The 20,430-nt window shown below is 55.6% G+C and overlaps 1 protein-coding gene across 9 annotated transcripts in view; it reads right to left on the bottom strand.

Annotated features, from left to right (window-relative positions):
* Nucleotides 1-20,430, bottom strand: part of DAB2IP (DAB2 interacting protein) — a 188,371-nt gene that overhangs the window by 67,672 nt on the left and 100,269 nt on the right. For 8 of the 9 annotated variants that reach the window (XM_078436529.2, XM_078436527.2, XM_078436532.2 and 5 more), the window contains one exon: nt 13,583-13,734. In XM_078436529.2, coding sequence (XP_078292655.1) covers nt 13,583-13,734 — 152 coding nt within the window. Of the gene's footprint in view, nt 1-1,043; nt 1,134-13,582; nt 13,735-20,430 lie in introns of those variants that run through there. The other variant, XM_078436536.2, reaches the window with a different exon arrangement.

Here is a 20,430-nt window from a genome sequence, read left to right as displayed (position 1 = left end):
ACTTCTCACTCCCAGAAACTCACTCCGACCAAGCTAGCAGGGGGGCTATGAGAGGAACAGGTCCCCAGGGTCCCAAGGACCAATGCCAACCAACATACTGACCTTTATATGGAGCAAATGGTTTCCTTGTGGCCACAGGAAAAAACTAAAGGTCCAGCTAGCAGATGTGGCTTTAAATGCACACTTTATCAACATCTAGGTGTCTTGGGGTAAGATAATCACCCTCTGAGCCTCAGTTTCCTTGTCTGTAAAATGGGATGATCCCTGCCACCTCTCTAGCTGGTACGGGGGCCGAATGCTAATGCTAAAGTGCCACATAAATGCTAGCTAAGGAAGCTCAAAGGGGGAGGTTTCCAAGAGTTGGCACAGCCAGCAATGGCATGGGCGTCTCCCCATGACTGCACGTGTGCAAACAGACCCCGGAATAGTCTGTGTTGATGGGGAGCAGACATCCTACATGCCCTGTTGTACGCTCAGCATGTTAAAGGCTCCCAGGGCTAGAGCACTAAAGAAACCTGCTGGCTCTGGTTTACCGGATGTTTCCCTGGCCTGTCTGAACTATGGGATCCCCTTGTCCCTTAATGAGTTAAGCACCCACCAACATCTACGAGAATGTGGTGTTCTGTGGAAACCAGTTTGAGAAACACTCCTGCAGAAGATTTGGACAATGATTAGAGGAGGCTGGGAAGAGACCAAGGCCTTTCAAGGACACCCTTGGCTTGGAGAAACTATAGGACCTTCCCCAATGTCAACTACAGTTCAGGAGCAGACCCAGCCCTCAACCTCCCTTTCTAGCACGCCAGGGAGGCAAGACCACATCTGTGGAGGGAAAATTCATTTCTGTTAAACTATATAAAAACGGACTTAACCTCAAATACAAGTCACTCTCAAACTCCTCCTGACTTTAACAAGCCCAGAAACTTGGAGGGGCCGATGACGAAAAAAGACCTCACGCAGAAATGCCTCATTGTCCCCTGCTCCTGCCTTCAAATTCATCACCACGGCCCTTACCCTCTGGGTCAGTAGTGGTTCCTCCAGCCTACCTGGAAAGAGAGCTAAGTCTCTACAACAGTTGATCATGTTTCAGAGAAGAGTTTGTGGGACCACAGAAAGCAAGAGAATACAGAATTCCAAATCGTCTGTGTGCTTGAGATCCTGTTTGTGGATCCTGGAAGAAAGGAGCAGATGCATTACCAGCCCCGCCCATTGTGATGCTACAGGCATCACGAGGAACCCCCCCCCCCCCCAACCACCACACACACAACCCCGTGCCCTCTCCTCTCTCTAGGGGGACTCCATGCCAGGAAAAGCCAAGGAGTCCGGGAACCATTGGCTCCCTGGAAGAACTCCGGCAAACCCATCCATGGCGAACCCATCCATAACGGTGCAGTCTTTGCTCCCAGCAAGGACAGAGCTTTATTAATTATTCAGGGGACGGTGCAATTATGCAAATCAGTGGGCAGCCTCTGCCCGGCTGCTGCCTTCTGCAGGAGTCCAGAGGGGGATGGGGACGCCCAGAGCCCAAGCTGCTGGGTACAAGAAAGGAGCCGTCCATCCTGCAAAAGAGGAAATAAATGCCCCATACCCCAGGCCCACAGAAAACTCTGACCAGAACCAGGCCCATCCTACACATAGGAGTGTTGGTTGCTGCTCTGAGGAATGATTTTGAAAACCCGGAGATGATTTTTTTCCAAAAAACAAACCCCATGCCACCTGCTGGGCTAGCAATGCCATCGTTCAAAGCTTACTCCTATCGTTCCTAAAGGCCTGGAATACTTCCAAAGGTCCCTCTTAAGAGCATGCTTCTGAGGAGAGGTAACATCTCAAATTAGCATTTACCCAAGAAAGTTTGGCAGAACACTACTTCTCCGCACATGCCCCTGGGGTGGGGGGTTGGGGGTGGGGAAAGGAAGCTCCGGATTAATGGAGGTGAAACGGATTTCTTTATAGGACCTCTATGGGCCTTCAGTGTCCCGGATCAAAGCATCCTCCAGAGCCAGGATGTCCACAACCACTGGAGAGGACAATACCTAGTCTCACCTCCAGGAACTGAGTCTGAGAACCTCTGGCCAGACTGCTCACTAACACCCCCACCAGCGCCATCACCCCTGGATTCTGAAACCCCTTAGAGTAGGTTCTCATCATTCGTATCAACAGCCACCATCTGAAGCGCAGACCTCACGTCCTAGGACACCTGGATAAGACCACCTCAGGCAGGCCGCCTGGGGCTCCTGGCAGAACTCCTGGCAGGGCACCGTCACTGCCCGCATCAACCTCCGGCCGTCTCCCTGAGGCCTGGCGGCTGTGCCCCGCACCTTCTCAGGTCCGCACAGGCCTCGTCCGTCAGGAGTGTGGCCCCATCGGCACCAGACTCCCCCCCCCCCCCCCCCCCGCCCCCGCCAGAGGTCCGGAACAAAGGCTGGTCTGGGGAGGCCCTGCCCGCCTTCCACCATCACTCTGCTTCCCCTTCACCCTCCTGGGCAATGATGAAATTCACCTCCATGTGCTGACCCAGGGTGGAATAGGAAGTGCTGTGCAAGGCGAGTTAGCCTGCCCGTGACCTCTTCCACCTGCCCGGCCTCACCCAGCATTACAAATCAATAGATGTAGATGCAGCCACAGCTCATCAGCTCTGCCAAGAGGAAGAGAAATATGGGAGCCCAGAACCCTGAGAGGCCCACGGAACTAGACACGTATCATCACTGATTAAGTACAAATGCAGGGGACAGTCACCAAGCCGGCCGTACCCTCACATTCTGGAGACCCTCCCCGCCAACTGAGGCCAGGAGGAAGGCCTGCCTCCATGCCACCACCACCTCAGACTTCAGCACCCATTCCAGCCTCCTGCAGAGCCCCCGGTGGCCCTGAGATACTCCTGCAGCCCCCACGGGTGGCTGTCATGTTCTCTCAGGTGGGAGACAATAAAACAATCCAGAAAGATCTAGGTGCAAATCCGATCTCTGCCATCACTTGCTGTCTCACTCAGGACAAGTGGCTTTTACCTGTCAGAGCCTCAGTTTCCTCATCTGTAAAATAGGGAGAAGGGCAATACTGGGCAGTAGTTCAGAGCACGGACTTGGGCGCCAGACTACTGGGGTTCAGGTCCTGGCTCTGCCATTCTAGCCACGCGACTGCTGTTTCCTGGCTGTAAACGTGGGATGACAATAGTGTGCGGCACATGGGCTGTGTGAGGGAAGTGCTGAGCCTGGCCCACAGGACGTGCCCATTGTATCAGCCGCTGAACTAGAGAGGGCCCAGGCTTTGAGTCCAAAGAAAGCTAGATTCTAAATCCATCATGAGGGTAATCCCCGATAAGTGATTTTACCCCTCTGAGGCCAGTTTTGTCACCCATAAAACGGGAGGAGGATAAAACGAGGGTAGTCAAGAGGATTAGAGATGACATACACACAACACACAATGCCTGGCATGAGGCAAGACGCTTCGTAAATGGCAGGTAGTTGACTGATGATGTTACTGACTGGGTATGTAGTCTGTAAAACGGAGCGTTATAAGCAGAGAGCATGCAGAATAGTGGTTGATGGCGGGCCCTTATACAGTCAGACTGCCTGGGTTTGAATCCCAGCTCTGCCACTTACGAGCTTCATGACGTCGGCAAACTACTCAGTCTCTCTGCACCTCAATTTTCCTCTCCGTAAAATGGGGACAGTAATAGCTCCTCTCCATCCCAGTGCCGTTGTAAGGATGAGATGAGAAAATGCAGGGAAAGGCACCAGGTAAGGAGGCTGGCCCATCGTGAGTGACCACGCAGGGCAGCACAGCACCAAGAGAAGCTTGCCAGGAGGAGAGCAAGAGTGAAAGGCACGTCGTCGCACCCGGCTTCCACGGCTCCGTCTACGACACCTGCAGGGGCCTCAGGACCTTAAGGCAGTGCCGCAAAGCCTGGGAAGGACGACACTCTACCCTACACTAGCTGCACTGAGATGTTAGCTTTTGTTTTTGCTTTGTTGAGATGGGGAAAGTGAGGCTCAGGGAGAAGCAGTGGGTGGAGCTGGGCCTTGGACCAGATGACTGACTCAGACACACATACCATTGACCTCCTCAGCTCCTGGCAGCGCAGGAGATGGGGCTTTACGGCAGTCCTGGGTTCAAATTCTGGCTCCGTGCCCCACAGGCCCCCCTGGCCTCCCGCCCCCGTCGTTCTCCCACAACCTCCAGCAGGTGCCTGGTTTCCTGGGTCAGGAGTGCAGCCCACCCCACCAGGCCTGGACTCTGCATGGACAGCCGTCGCGTCCCTGAGCCTCTAGACTGTGCTCAAAGACTTCCACTCCCAGGTGGGGACCAAAGATAGGTCCAGCCCCAAAAGGTTGCCTCGTCCTGTTCCATGGGCTTTCACTCTGTGGACTTGGGCCTGGACTGCATCACTGCCACTCGCTTGATCCTGGTAAGTGGCTACACCTCTCTGAACCTCAGATTCCCCACTTGTAACTGAAGAGCTGGCAAGACGAATAGGTCTTGGTGGCACAGGTGGGCCAAGCGCTGGGCCCAGAGTTAGAAGACACGTTCTAACTCCAGCTCTGCCCCTTCACCTCTCTGAGCCTCGCCCACCTGTAAAATGCAGATCAGTCATACATGTCCTGACTGCTGCAAGCACCCTGGGAAGACGGGGGGGCACTGGTGTGAGAGAGCTTTTGACAGAGGGGAGCCCTGTGCAAGCACAAGAGGGAACTACTGGCACTCCTCTAGGAGGGGAAGGCTTATTTCAGAAAGTATCACAAGCTTAAAAAGAAAGGGCGTGGCATGACAGTGGGGGGATGGTTGGCATGATAGTGGGGGGATGGTAGGCATGAATCAGGGAACGGCTTGCCAGGGCATGAGGTCCCCCAACGTGTGATTCTGGGCCAGTCATGTTCCGCTCTTGGAGTTTCTATTTCTATATCTATGAAATGGCAAACAAAAACCCTCTCACTACAAGGAATCAATAAGAAGATAGCCTGGGCAGTGTCTAGGCAGGTCGCTGGCACACAGCTGGGGCACAATTCCTGCCCCTCTGCAAAAGAAACCAACTTTGGGCAGTGGTTCTCAAACACTCCGCCAGAGTCTAATTCTGAAAGGTTTGGGACAGGGCCCAAGAATCTGCATTTTATCAGGGGTCCCAGACAATTCCTCTTCATTTGTGTCCTCCCCAGGGTGGGTCCAGCTCAGGGGCCAAGCCCCCAGCTTCTAAGACACAAGCAGGGTTTCGATCAGAGCTCATTCTGGGGCTGAGTTCCCTGATGAAATCTGGGGAAGCTGCAAAAGAAGGAAGGAGGCAGGCAGGGGAATAAGGAGTAGAGGGGTGGGGCCGTGAACAATCTGTTAATCAATCTCCTCCCTAGCCAGAAACAATAATTGAGGCTCATACATCCTCCACGTGCTAACAGTCTGCAGCTGCAATATAAAGCTTTGATTACAAATGTCAAAAAGACAGGGCATGAAATTAACTTCCCCTTAGTCGGTGGGCACAGGGAGCCGCAGCACTAATTCACTGCCCTCGGTATGAAAACTCCCCATGACAACGTCGCATCAAATTAGGGCCTGTGCTGCTGGGGTGGCATCTATATCTTTGCCCAATGTGCTCTTTTCAATTAAGCCAGGCCTTCAAACAAGGGCCTTGAGGGTGTGGGAAAGGTCAGGGCAACAGGCAGGTGACAGTGCAGGGTTAACTGGGAGGTGGCCAGAGCCAGCGAGGACAGGAGCCAGAGAAGAGCCCCTCAGCTCCCTGACGGGGACTGCCCACCAGAAAAGGGAGGAGGGGGAGTCATCATGACAAGGAATAACTAACCTCACAAGGCATCTGATGCAGAGAAATGTGAAACCCACCTATCTCGGCCAATTCCTGTCCTACGAGCCCCGCATGAGAGATGGAAAGACAGGCTGAGGGGGCTCCAGTGGCTTTTCTGAGGCTGATCACACTGAGTTAGCAATGGAGCCAGGCCTGGGAGCCAAGTTCCCATAACTCCTGCACTCCGTCCGCTCCAGGCTGGCCCCTGGCAGCCAAGGTACAAGGGGGCGGAGGAGGCAAAGCCGTGCTCAGGCTGCCTTTGGGAGAACCTTTACAGGGCAGGGCTTTGAGGCTCCCTCTGGCCCCTCCCCTCTTAGACAACCGAAGCTTATACAATATTCACTGGACAGACACACAGCACCCGGGGAGATTTTTTCCCAAAAAACATAACCCCATGCCATCCTGCCTCCCTCTCCTTCCTCTGGTCTACTCAGAGGGGACCTCTGGTGCACAACTGGTGGCTTTCCAAATGCCAGGAGAAGTTCTTATGTGTGCATGCCCAGGTGTGGCATGTGGGGTGGCCTACAGACAAGACACGGCAGGCAGCCAAGGCTGTGCCCTGTGGTGTGTGCGAGACACTGTGCGTCCACCCACAAGCTCACGCCCACACGTACCCACAGAGGACAGAGATTCCCTCTGCCTCAGGAGGGGAAGCTAACACAGGCCACCCTTCCCGGCACTCCCAGCTGGGAGGGGGATCTCCCACATCCTTTCCTTCACAATAATCACAATAATCTCCTCTGAGCTTTCAGCTGGTCCTGGGAGGTGGGTGGGTGGGCTGGATCACAGGGGACTCCCCCCACCCGCACCGGTGAGCGGGTGGGGGGGGGGGGGCAGAGAGAGAGGAGGCAGCAGGCCCAGGGAGAGACTGGGCCCTGTAGGAAGCTGCCTCAGGCTCTTAGGCTCTTGGAAGGGGTGGGGGTGGAGGGCTGCAGGGAGCAGCCCAAAGGCCCTGGAGAAGTAGGGAAGAGGTTACTCTTCAAGGCAGACTGGCCAGTGAGCGTCCCTCCCATGGCTCAGGCCTGGGCAATGTTACCTGGCTGTGCAGAGGTTTCAGAGGGCTGGGGCTTGGGGTGGCTGGCCCTGCACAGCTACTCACAACACCCCACCCCCAGGCCGGGTATGAGGCCCAGGCCACTCCTCACAGATGGACGGCCTGATGGCCAGAAGACCATCTCTTCATACAGGGGCACCCCTTCACTCACCCGCAGCCAGTCCCCACAGTGGGGTGGGCTGGCAGGTCACAGCAGGGAAAAGGCAAAGTGTGCCCTTCTACCTGGGAAGGAGTCACCAAAGCCAGCCAGGGGCACTGAATGTTTTCCTTCTTGCCTTTCCAGTCTCCCTATGATCTCCAGCTCTCTTCTGTGGCCTTCTAAAATAGCCATTAATTAAAGCCTGGTAATTAACTTTCTGGTTCAAGTAGTATTTTGCAAAGGAATTCCATTAAAGAGTCAATCTGCATATCCTCAGACGTGGGGGCCTGGAAATGGGCAGGGTTACTTGTGGAGAATGAGAATGCCACAGGCCCCCATGGCACCCCAGGCCTGGACTCTGCTGGCACCTAAAGGTACAAGGAGATTAAGGGGACAGCTGTCCTGCAGCCAGGTATATGCTGAGCCCTGAGGCTCTCTCCAAGCAGTTGGGCAGTTGGTTCACAAAAGTGACCAGGTCACTGGCCACACACCCAGACAGAAACTGCACACAGATTTGCACACGTGAGAGCTCAAACATACAACACACTATACACACAGCGTGACACGGTGTATACAAACTCACGTGCACACAGCGGTAGACATGCACACGTAAGAAAACGGACAGCAACGATAGCAGTCAATGCTCAGTGAGCACTTATTAGAGTGAACCGTCGTATGCCCATATTCGACCTACAAAAACGGCCACTTCATATGGTCCAACCTAATACGAAGTGCCAGGGACTGTTCCAAATGATTTACATGTGACTAGTCATTTCAAATGCAGACGTGTGCAAGGACATTCACATACAACCCACACACACCTTCACGAGGGCAGGTGTGTACCTGCAAGACGTACAAAAACACGCACGCACAGATGTACACAGGCCTACATGCTTGTACAAAGAAAGGCTTCTCCAGCCTTTGAAACCCCAGCCTGGGATGATCACATTCTCACTAACTAATTTCCACTGTTCCTAAAAATATTGCCCGGCTCGGATCTCTGGAAGATACACGAGGGAGCCACAGATCTAAAAGGAGGGCGATAAAAATGAGAAAGCAAAAAATAAATTGGTTCTTCCCTACGTCCAGGTCGTGTTCTATGGCTTTCCCCTCCCTCTCTGGAGATGAGGCTCAGAATCATGCGCTTATGTGCGGGGCCTTGGTCAGCCCTGCCACCCCTCCCCCCCCCTCCAGCCAAAGGTGCCCATGAAGCTCCAAGTACAATGTTGCAGGCAGGATGGGACCTTGTCACCAGGCTGGCTTCTGTGATGGTCCCACCTCTGTGCCTTTGAATGCGTGCCTCAGTTTCCGTGAATCTGACAGCGCTCTCACTGCACACCTACCTTGCAGGGCAGAAGACCTCTCAAAGTGCTGTGTAAATGCCACACCACCTTATGATAATTATCGGATTAAGAATTAAGTCTGATTCCCTTCTGGAGGGGAGGGAAGGAGAAGGGAGAGGAGAGCTGGGTGAGCCTTCCTTGCAGGTAATTAATGAATTGCCTGCCATATTTCTTGGAAAGCAGAAGCCCATTTAACAAAGATCCACCTACATGGGGCCTCTCAGAGCCGAGGGGAGCCAAAAGGGCAACCAAGAATCCTGCAAGGGGCCTGTCAGAACGTTCGGAAGGCAAAGGACAGGATGAGACAAGGCTCAGAAGCAGCAGCACTACTGGCCATTAAACTCAGGAAAACAATATTCAATCCCTAACAAGCAAAGAAATGCAAGTAACAAAGAAATGCCATTTTTCTGCCCATTTGAGTGACAAAGATTGTTTTAATGATGGCACCCAATGTGTTTGAGGGTGTCAGGAAACAGGTGGGGAATCTCAAAAATCACTGGGGGAGTGTAAATTACTATAGGCTTTTCAGTGGGGGGACATTTTTAGCAAAAGCCTCAAACTGTTAATAGTCTTTGACCTAGTAATTCCATTTCTAAGACTTTATCCTATAGGAACAATCAGAGATGTGAACAAAGAGAAATATTCAAGGATTTAAATAACAGCATCGTTTTGGATAAAGAAATGCTAGACATTACCTAAACACTTAAATAATTAAAAACAAGTACACGGCAAACATAAAATGGAACAATGGACTTTTAAAACAGACTTTTAAAACACATATAGGAGAAGTTTGCTTTCCCTGGTATAGACAGGAACAAGGGTTACTCTGCCTGGCTATTTCTTGCATTCAAGGTAATAACGATTCTCTGTACAGCCCTTTTTACCTTTCAAGGGGCAGCAACATCCAATATCTCTCTTGAACCTCAGAGCACAGCATGATTGCTAGTTATTATTCCCACGTTGTAGATGAGAAAATGAGGCTTAACAAAACGAGGTAACTTTCCCCCCACCAATGTTAACTACTCCTTACTGAAAACCTACAACATGCTAGTCTCGCCTCTTTCGCATGTTATTTTGTATTTAATAAAATTTTAGAAACATTTAAGAAATGTGCAAGACCTGGTGTTAGTTGCTAAGGAAACAGCACTGAACAGGACACTTTCTATTAAACACGTGCTGGATATATTAACATTAATGTATCCAACGACACTATCATCGTGAGGCCCATTCTGCAGATGTGCAAACTAAGGCTCAGGAAGGTTATGTGATTTGCCCCAAGAACGCCTGGCCTCAAAGCCAAAGATCACATACTTCCCATTATTCCCGGAAACTGTCTAAACTGCACAATCATCTCGACGTCACCCAAGGGAAGGCAGAGGACCAGGCACTCCCTGTCTATGGTAGGGGAGGGAGGGAGGCAAGAAAGGCCAAGCCTTGATGCCCAGCCCCTCCTGCACCTACTGTCAACAACTAACGCAGGGAAACAGATCCCATTTCTCATTAAGCTTCCTCTCCCCTCTCCAAGAGCTGCCTTACCCAAAGGGGCGGAACTGTTTCCTGCCTACTTAGAGCCAGTTGCGGGTTCTTGAAAGCCCCCACCCCCATATCCAAGTATCTCGCTCGCTAGCCTTACCCTGCCTAGAATCCCACCATTGGTAACTTTCAGGTGTGGGAACTCCAGGCAACATTCCTGAGAAGGGGTCATCAATCTCCAACTCTGCACACAGCAGCCTCGCATACCTGCACCTGGCTTGCCCACATTTACATGACCAGCTCTCCACCGGGCCAACTGGGAAGAATGGGAAGGGGCGTGGGGACAGCCACTTCAGAGTAACTACAGGGGTAGGGGGACAGGTTGGGAGCCAGAGGGGGCACACTCTCAGAGCCTGTGTGGGGCCAGAGTCACCCAGAAACAGCGGCAGGGAGAAATTGCAATATTGCCAGCTGACCCTCCTAGCTACTCAGGAACATTAATAAATGAGTGACTTGGAAATTATCTTCTGGGAAGACAGAAACACCACATCCTAGATGGCTTTTACCAACATTAAAACAGCCTTGTAAGTGAAGCGGCAACATTTCCAGCCTGCAAAACAAAAATGCTTCTGCCAGCACACCTTTCACCTGGAAAATCCCTGAGCAGCATTCATTTCTGTTATCCAGGAGAAATGATCACCTGTCCTTGGTGCACACTTCGAAAACCTCCGAAGAAGAAATGAGTGTCTAAGGGGGCCAGAGATTTGGGAGACCAGCTAGAAACCTCCCCTAAACCATCTCAGGAAAATAAGGATAAAGGCTCAAACTGTCCTGTGGCTCTTGAGACCCCCAGAGCCCAGCTGTGCCCACCAAGCCCTGGCTGGCCTGACTCCAGCCTCACGACCAGACATCAGCCCTCTCCCCCAACCAGCCTGGCTCAGTGTCCCCACCCCTGAGCCAGACTCCTTTCCCAGGGAGCCAAAGATCCTAGCACAGAACCAACTGGTTTCCAGCCTCCAGATGAGAGAATTCCAGCCCAAAAAATAACCTCCACAACACAGCAGTTTGCAGAACACAGGCAGACAGCGTGCAACAAAGCCACTTTAGCATCCCTGAAGCAGACAGCGTTATCCAAAGTCTGAACCCAAGTGGCCGCCCCAGAGTGCCCTGTGCTGTTTATCGAAAGGGGAAGCCATGGGGACCAGGGCTCCCACTCGCCACCTTAGAAGCTCCCACCCTCCTTCCCGTTCCTATCCCCTCACCCAGCCTGCACTTACACCCATGGGGGTCCCATGGAGCCAGGATCCACCCCCCTCTCTTCACCGTTAAGCCAAGCCAAAGGTAGCCCATTCTGTCCTCCCAGCCTTCAAGAGCACAACCACACCACATCGGAGAAGAGGGAGGCTCCTCTCCATTCACCCAGGTTTGACCATGAACGGTCTTTTTTTTGGGGGGAGGGGGGGCGGGTGGGTCACCAGAGGTGGTTTTACTCAGTCAACTCTAAACAGGACGACTCCAGGGACTGCCCCCAGAGAAGTACCTGCCCCAGAGAAACATCTGCCCATCCATCCCCGGAGCAGCTGATACAGCTGTTATTTCTAAGCAAAGCAGCGAACAGGAGATCCCAGTCCTGACAGAGCCTATTTCAGCTCCAAGGCTGGGTCGAGGGATTTCAAACTCAGTCTCTCTGCCCGTCCGTGAGATATCTGGGCTCCTCTCCTGTGCCAGAGAAGCCACCAAGCCAGATTTTGTTTATAGAAAATTAATATGACAATTCCACCCCACTGCCAGTGACGTTCTGCTCCAACTGCTACTGTTCACACCGTTTCTAGAAACGGGCTTATAGTTTCACTCCCGACACCCCCCACTCCTTGCCCCTCAGACATGTGGCAAGGCTGACCCGACCTGAGACCAAGATGGGCAGGAGCTGCTCGAGGTCACCCGGGCCAGGCCCCGACCTCCAGGCAGGAGGCCGGGTTGCCGGCCAGCACTTGCCGGCTTCTCGGTGCAGGCTTCCCGCTGGAGGGACGTAAACATGGCATGCACACTGTCTGCTCCCGGGAGGGCAGACGCACTCAGAGGCCGGGACGCCTGCTGGCTCTCCAGCTCCCCAGACAACCAACACATGCACACAAGACGGGGTACGTACACAAGCCCCCGCATGCGGGTGCAGAGGGTCCTGACCCCCGCCAAGGAAAGCGCAGAGAAGGGCATGTTCCCGGGGGAGAAAGCCGGAGGCAGGGGCTGGCGGAGGGAGGAAGGCAGCAAACCGGGTGGCCTGCCGCCCAGACAATAACAAAGATGGGAAGCGAGATTTTCAAAGACGCAGTGGCTGCACCCAGCGCTGAGCTCTGGCCTGGCCGCCTCCTCCTGCCAGGGCACGCCTGGTCCCCTGGGGCACCACGGCCATCAGAAAAAGGCTGAGGGTCCTGCCTCAGGCTGGGCTTGGCAGCTGGGGCAGGAAACCAGCTGCAGGCAGCAGTGGGGATGCATTGGAGAGCACCTCTGGGCTGATGGAAATTAAAGGTCTAGTGATTCTCCCAGGGGGTGGGAGGGGTACTCTCCGGGAAGATGCTAGGGGTCAGTCAAACAGCCACTCAACCTTGGGCAGGAGTTGGGCTATAACTTGTACTCCTCTGCCTGCTGGAGCCAACGGGAAGGAGAGAGACATTTTTATTCTACCTGTGCCTCCCCTACAGGGAGTGCCAACTTGCCAATCATACACAGGGGCACAGCCCTACGAAGGCAGATGCCAGGGGCCTGAGATGTCGGGGCTGAATGCTGAAAAGGCTCCTTGGTGCCTGCCTGTTCTTTCACCTCCACTAGCCGAGCAGGGACGTGTTCTAACTGGCACCGGAATCCATCACTGTGCCTGTGCCCAAGTGGAAAGGTGCCGTGGCTGGTACCCCGCACGGAGGGGGACCTGGGCCCCGAGGGACCGTGTCTGCCCAGTGCCCCCGAACACGGACAGGATGGCTTGCCCTTGCGAGCTGAAGCCTGCTCTGTTGCTGGTGACTGGGAACAGGCTGAACCACCTTCTCCCTCTCCTCCTCTGCCCCACAAGCCACCTCCCCCTGGAATTTCCACACCTGCTCCAGGCTTGCCCAGGAAAAGGAAACAGGGGAACAGGAGACACCCCTGGGAGTGGAGAGGTGAGGGAGGGAAGCAGCTGCCCAGGCTGGAGAGGACGAGGCCCTTCTCCCCTAGCCTCAGGCGATGCCCCTGAGCTCAGAGCCCCGGCACTGCCCCCTGTGCTCACCCCAGCCCCCAGCGGAGCACGCGCCCTACTTAGAGCAGATGTGCCCCCTAAGCGGCCCAGCCCCCTGCTCCTCCCCTCCAGATGTTCACCCTTTTCCTCACCACTGAGTCTCGGCAAAACCCAGCCGAAAATGCCTTTTGTATCGGACACCCGGGGGCTCCAGAGGCAGGGGGATGGGTCCTGGGGGTGGAGGCGCCACTTCGGTCCCCAGCGCCGGGCACCGCACCGCCCGGGAAACAATGCCCACCTCGGCGAGGCGAGGCAGGACTTCTCGGCGAGGGCACTTCCCGCCCGGCCTCGCCCGGGGCCGCGGACACCCGTTCCTCACCCCGCGGGGAGAGAGAAAGGTCCTCCCGCCGTGACCCCCCCGTCCGAGGTGGCCCCACAAGTTGCCGGAGGGCGGGCGTGCGGTGCCCTCCCGCTTCCAGCGCGCCCCAGCCCCGGCTCTCGCTTTGTCCCCGCGCCCTCCGGGGCGCATCCCGGGGCGGCGGCGCGCGGAGGCCGGGCCGGGCGCTGGCGGCGGCGGGCTCACCTCTCATTGTCCGCGGCGGCGGCAGCGGCGGCGGTGGCGGCGGCGGCGCTCCGGAACCCCGGCAGGATGTGGCGGAAGCTGTGGTTGCGGTCCAGCTTGGGCTGGCTCTTGGTGCGCTTGATGGAGCCCTTGAGGCGGCGGCTGAGGAAGCCCTGCGCGCGGGGCGACAAGAGGGGGAAGGGGAGGCGGGGTTAGCGCGGCGGCGGCGGCGGCGGCGGCGGGCCCGGGACCCGCGCGGGACCCGCGCCCTGGCTCGGGCGGCCGCGCGGCCGAGGGCGGGCGCGGGCTCGGGCTCGGCCCCAGCTGCTCGCGGCCCGCGCCGCCCGCCCGCCCGCCGACCGAGCGCCGACGGCCCGGCCCGCGCAGCGCGGCCCAGCCCACCCGGCGCCGCCCGGCCCAGCCCGCCACGTCGCCCCCGCCCCCTAAGCCGCTGTTGCCATGGCGACGCGGAGCCGAGTCGCGCCGGCCGCGGCCGAGGCCGCCCGAGCCCCCCCCCCCCGACCCCCCCCTCGGGAGCGGGGCGTGGGGGGGGGGGGGGTCCGGAGGCGAGGGGCGGGGCTGCGAAGGGGCGGGGACCCCGGGGGGCTGCGGCGGGCCCCCTCACCTCTTCCCAGAACGAGGTCACGCCCCCACCCACCTAGAGGAGTCCACGCCCCGCACCCCATCCCGGCTTGACACCGTGCGGTCCTCCACCCGCGAGGTCGGGGTTCTCAGCCCCAGGTCTTACAGATGAGGAAAACTAAGGTTCTGAGAGCTGGCATGTGATCGGTCCTCTGGGGCCAGTGCCTGATAGTACCCTGGCCACCTGGCCCCCTAACCTGGGTGCCTTCCCTACAGCAGGCGACTTTCAGTGACCCTCGGGGTGAAGCCCCTTGCCTGCAACCTTGGTTGCCGCAGCAGGGGCACTCCAGCAGGGGCAACCTCCTCAAGGACAGGGTCCCTAGCACCTAGCTCAGGCAGGGGGCAGAGGCTGAAGGGTTTGCTGAGTATCCCCAGGGCATGCTTCAAGGTTTGCAGCCACGTCAGAGGGAAGGCTGGGCAGCCGTTGCTAGACGAGCTGCTGCAGGGCACCATTCATGACCCATGGCGGGTAGGGGTCCCTTCCTAGGAGGAGTATGGCAAGCCCCAGCCAGGGCCCCCATTCAGGCCATTTCATTTGTCCATCTACCAGGCTGCGCAGCGTTGGGAGGACAGAGCTTAATCCCATCCCCAACTCCAGGAGCTCCTGGTCCCACGGAAGAGACAGGGAGGAGGACAGAGTTCAATACATCCAGGTTGAACCAGGCCTCCCTTTATAGGTGAGGGAAGATTTGGGGGCTCAAGCTATCCAGGCTGTGGAACCACAGAAGGTTAGAGGGAGAAAAAAACTCAAGGGAGGTGGGAATCCCCTGACGGAGGAATTGAGAGGGGTTCTGGGGGTCTCACCCACCCCAGCCTCAATTCCAGGTGATATAAGGACAGAAGGAAATGGGATAGTAACTCATTTTGAAGTCCATGTTGTACCCAGTGTGATCAACACATTTCATCCATCACACAACAAAGGCTAGGCTTGCAGCCCTCTCTGGCCCAGGAGGAGGGGTGGACATTTGCCATAAGCCATGCCCCGTGCGGGATCTGTCCACCCCTATGACCCCAGCACCCCATCACTTCATGATGAAGTGAGCCGTCAGTTGTACACATCATCTCATGTCACCCACACAAACAAGAAAATGACAGAGAAACATTACCCCTTTCTGCAAACGAAGAAACCTTGCTCAGAGAGGTAAGATGGCTTGTCCAAGGACACACAGCTTCCGGGCCTGCCTAATGCCGGGTTCCACTAGGACCGCCCCCCTTCTCTGCCCACCCTCTTCAGGCTTTCCCTTTTCCTATCCTTCCACCCTTCTTTCCTCTCCCTCAGTCTCTCACCTCCGTAGGAAGACGACCTACCCCGTGGTCACTTGTCAGAACTCTGCACATCCTCCAGGGCCTAGCTGAAACACCACCTCATCCAGTCCTTCCAGGCAGTGGGTCCAAATCCTTCTCACTCTGCAGCTCAGTGTCACCAAGATGCTCTAATCAGCTGTAGTTCAGCGAATATTTCATAGGTGTGAGGGGCCGCAGGAGGGAGCCTCCTCCAGAGGGCAATCCCTAATGGAGAGGGACCACAAATGGTGGCAGGCCAAGGAACAGGAGGCTCTCAGGGGACACAGCACAGAGGCAGGAATTCTGGATCAGCTCTGGGCACCCCCAACCTTGGCCTCCTGCCGGGTAAGGCCAACTTGGATGGGTTCTTCTCTCACAGCCAATGCCTCAACGGGCTTGTACTTTTTCTTGGTTTTCATTTTCTACACTGATGACAATTTCACAATTTTTACACTGCTTGTGGTACAAAGAACCTCGAGGCATTTTTCACAATTTATGTAGTTCATTATGTAGCTATACTGACAGCTTTATCCTATTTCTGAGTCTGTTTGTTTGTTTTTTTTTTTTTTTTAAAAGGCTTTCTTCCTTCTAGGAGGTTGAGTGAGGCCAGTGTCACTCCTCTGCCTCACCCCTCCCTCTAAGGCCACACTTAATGCTCCTCTGACCAGCTGCCTCCCCCCTAAAGCCTACTGTTCCCCACTCAAACCGACCATGACCACCCACACCACATCACATGTGCCCACCCTGGAGGACCTTGTATCCCCCAGAGGACCCAGCTCAGGACTCTGCATATAACAGACTTAGCAGAAGGCTCACCATCCCAGAAAGCCACAGCTGGAAGGGGACTCAGGCCCAGAAGTCTGTATATAAGGGCAGACGAGCCCCAGAGACAGGAAGGGACTTACCCAAAATCACATATCAAGGTCAATCAAAGACCCCAGACTCCAGTTCCCTACTCTGCCCAGCCTCGTAGCTTGCTTACTGACCTCCTTTATGGGGTGGAGGGCCATGGGCGGCTTCTCACCCAGCCCCGGATGAAGGGAGACGAGCCTTTTCTCCTGTCCCTTCATGGGCGGGTCCAGGGACGTGATTTCTGGAGGTGGTTGCAGCTCTAAACTCAAGAAGTCAGAAAATCTTACTCTAAACCCAAGTCAACCTTAGTGAGAGGCAGTGGCCAAAGGAAGGAAGTGGTCCCTTCTTTGTAACAGGGTTCTTGAGGTCTGCTTTCTAGAACTGTGGTGGAGCCTCCTGACAGCCCAGTGGCTGAGAACGGGGAGCAGGGGGCAGGCAAACCAGGGCTCAGGACCAACTCCACAGCCCCCCTGGCCAGAAGATGGCAGGCAAGGCCCAGCAGCAGTGTGTGAAATGGGTGAAGGGGTGCAGTGAGGAGAGAGAAAGCTGTGGACCTTCCAGGGCCTGACTCTGTCTATCCCAACCCTCCCCAGGAGGCCACCCTGCTGATCACACCCGTGGGCCAGCATCACTTGTGTTCGTATCTTAATTCAGACAAGTTGTGGGCAAATTACTGGCCTGCTCCACTCCAAGCCTCAGTGTCCCTATCTGTAAAATAGGCTAATGATACCTACTTTAGAGGGTTGTGGGAAGGATCCAGAGGCAAGATATCACCAGTAATATAGTAAATAATAAGCCACTGAACATGGGAGTTGCCGGCTTTATTATTATCATTGCTGATGTGGCTGTATTCCAGCCACCAAGTTTTGCCCTGAGAAGGTACATGACCACCACAGGCGGGAGTCTGCCCCGGGCTCTCCCAGGAGCCTGAAGGCTATCTCGCAGCAGGGACAGGCTGGTGTCATGCCTAGTGAATGAATGAACAGGCTTGCAAAATGGTCCCAGAGCCACAGAACGTCCTCCGGGTTGAAGGCTTTAAAATAAGCACGTTTTCTAAAGCAACCTCACAGAGCCTCTCAATGTGCAAAGTGTGCGAGCCGGGGGCAGGCGGGGCCGCTAGGTCCCCAGACCAGGGACCGATGTCTAAAGCTCGGCGAGCAGCCAGTGAGCCCTGTGGGGACGGAACCCACTGCCTCCCCAGATGGGGTGTTCGGCCTCTACTAACACAGCCTGTAGCTGTTTTTCCACATGCTTCTCAGCAGCTCCCCCATCCCCATCCAGCCATTGTGCCACCATCCTGACATCTGGCCCCAGCCCTCCTCATCCCTTCCTCAGGATGTTCTGAGAAACTCTCTCAAGGGCCCCAAGGAATTCCAGACACGTGATGTGTTCATTCACCCACTTCAGTCAATTCCGAGCGGGGCCGATGAGGAGAGATGACCAGTTACGGAGCTCCTGTTCTGCAGCGTCCCTGCCCCTGGCACTCTTTGAATACCCCCCAAGTCCCAGGAAGGAGGCCTGGGGGGATGGGCCTGTTATCAGGAATGCGGGGAGGATGCCTCAGAACTCAGAATGTTTTGGGTTTTCAGGTGGGGAAACAGAAGCCCAGAGAAGCTAAGCCCCTCGCTAAGAGTAGCAGAGCTATTAGGCGGCTGGGGGTGTCTATACATATGGGGGCCCTCGACATATGTGCCCGCACGTCCTCGCCAAACAGCTCAGCCCCAGGCTCCGGGGGCCACAGGCCAGACCAGAGGAGAGAAAGGAACTGCACTCTCTCCCTGAGCACAGCAGTGTCACGGGTGAGGACTGGTGGCTCAGGGAGGGGACACCTTGCCCAGGCCCAGCCTCACACGTGCCTCACACACGAGTCCCCTAGGCAGCACCTAGGGGACCCCGGGTTTGCACTCCAGCACCACCCCTTGGGCACCCAGAGGTGGCAGGCCACCACTGGTCCTCTGAGCCATCTTGGACCCTGAGTGTGAAGCGCCGGGCACCGTGTCTGGCACACAGCGGGCACTCTTGTCGAGCGGGAGTCCCTTCTCCTGGCTCCATCATCTGTTTGGTCCTGCATCCTCGGTCCTGTCTTCAGGGCCTTTCCCCTTCTAACAGACAGACCGGTGGTGGGCCTGACCTGCCTTTAACTCCCACTGAGCGCTCAGGATGGAGGCAGAACCCGGCGGGCTCTCCCTCGGCCCAGGCCCCGCTCCTCCTCCAGTGGCCGTCTCCAAGGCCTGCACCCACACAGAGAGCCTTCAGGGAAGGAAGCCGCCTAAACAGGCGTGTCTCTCAGTATCCTTCTGCAGCTTTGCACAGATGCCAAAATCACACCGAAAGACACAGGAAAGGGAGCGGAAGACCCCATCTAGATAGTTCCACCTCTCTCGACCCTAGGAGAGGAGATCTGCTGGGCATTACTGGCTGGCAGGCAGCCTCGACGCCTTAGGCTCCGGGAAGACGTCCTGCTTCTAGAGTCGCGAGGAGGGGCCAGATCAGGCAGCCAGGGCAATGCCCACATGGTAGAAGGCAGGAGGGCAGGAGGACTTCCCAGAAACACTGAGCAAGGCAGTAGCAGAACCACGGCAGAGCCTAGGTGTCCTATCTCCTCACCCAGTGCTCTTTGCCACGCCTGCACCCCACCCTTCGAGAACCTCTCCGGCTCCCCACATCTCCTCTCTCCAGACCTCAGTCTTCCCTTCTGTATTATAAGGGCTGGGTTGGGTGATCACCAGGCTCCATTCCAGTGCTGATATCTGGTGATTCTAAACAGCTAAAGCCAGAGCAGCTGTGCCTTCCACAGCTGGGCTCCCCCAGGCCTGGCACTAACAGGACCAGAGGCTTCTCTGGCTTTTCCTCAGTCCTTCAGACACACCGTTCCTCTTCCCTGTTCCTGGGGCTCTGCCCTCAGCAAGCTGCCAGGCTTCCCTGGCTTCCTCCCCTGGGAAGTATGTACCATCAAAGAGGGTCCCAGTTGGGGAATGACTCACTCATGGTGGCATGTCCGACATTGTGACAGCCGTAAGAGGACAGGCATTTTAAGCCGGGATGAAGCTGGTGCCTTCCTGGTAGTCACCTACTCACGGGCCACCCTATGCCCACATTACCCTCTGTAGTCGCCTGCCAGTGCTGCTTTGAGGGTAAGACCTCCACACCCCAGCTTACCCAGAGAAGGCAGCCAGACTACTCGGGCCGCAGAACAAGAACCTATTCAAGAGCCATGAGAGCCAGCAGGGGGCTGGGTTTTGGCACAGAAGGGTCACTCTTGCATTAAAATATTGCCAAAAAACCCACACTTCAACATGTTTCTATGGAGAAACACACACAGCCAGAAATGCACACAAATTCAAAGACATGCATGCATTCAAAGACACATGGTGGGGCGGGGGGGTGCGTGCCCACAATGAAATGCAGGCATAAACATACAAGTCCCCTCATCACTACCACACACAGATACACACACATAAACAAACGTGCACACTGACCAGCACACAGAGAAATACACCCATACGGTCATGAATCATGCAAATGGAGATACAAATACACCGGAACAAACTCACAAATATACATACATACTCAGCTGTCACCAGGCACATACAGAATGACCAAACATACCAGCTCATATGGACTCATATTCACAACCACAAAAAGCTAGGAGCCCAGGTCTTGGGTCAAAGGGGAGAAAATGCTGCTGCTACCATAATCCCCATGATCTGTGGGCAGGACCTCACTTTGCACCAGAATCTCTATTTGCTTCTCTCACACCCTGAAACTTTGCCTTCACAGCTCCCTGAACATGTGGTTTCTCCGAGTCATGTGGCCTCAGGGCCCCACCTCCTGTCCAGAGTTGGGAGATCCCTGCCCCAAACATTTCTCCTCCTGCCATCATCACACCTAAAACTCCACCTAGGTCCTAGGGTTACCTCACTCTCTAGGAATCCCTGGGAAAAAGGCAGATACTTTTTATCCCCCGCCCCCAAGAGGCATGGCAGCAAAGGGTTCTACCACTTAATGACTACGGGCCCTAGGCCAGTGACCTAACCATCCGAGTCCATTTCAGTTTCTGTAGAACGAGGACAACAGTCGTCACCTCCAGG

Source organism: Panthera onca, chromosome D4 (genome assembly GCF_046562875.1).
Source record: "Panthera onca isolate mPanOnc1 chromosome D4, mPanOnc1 haplotype 2, whole genome shotgun sequence".
Classification (NCBI taxonomy): domain Eukaryota; kingdom Metazoa; phylum Chordata; class Mammalia; order Carnivora; family Felidae; genus Panthera; species Panthera onca.
The sequence above is the reverse complement of the archived record's forward strand: the minus strand, read 5'-3'. Positions and strand labels throughout refer to the sequence as shown.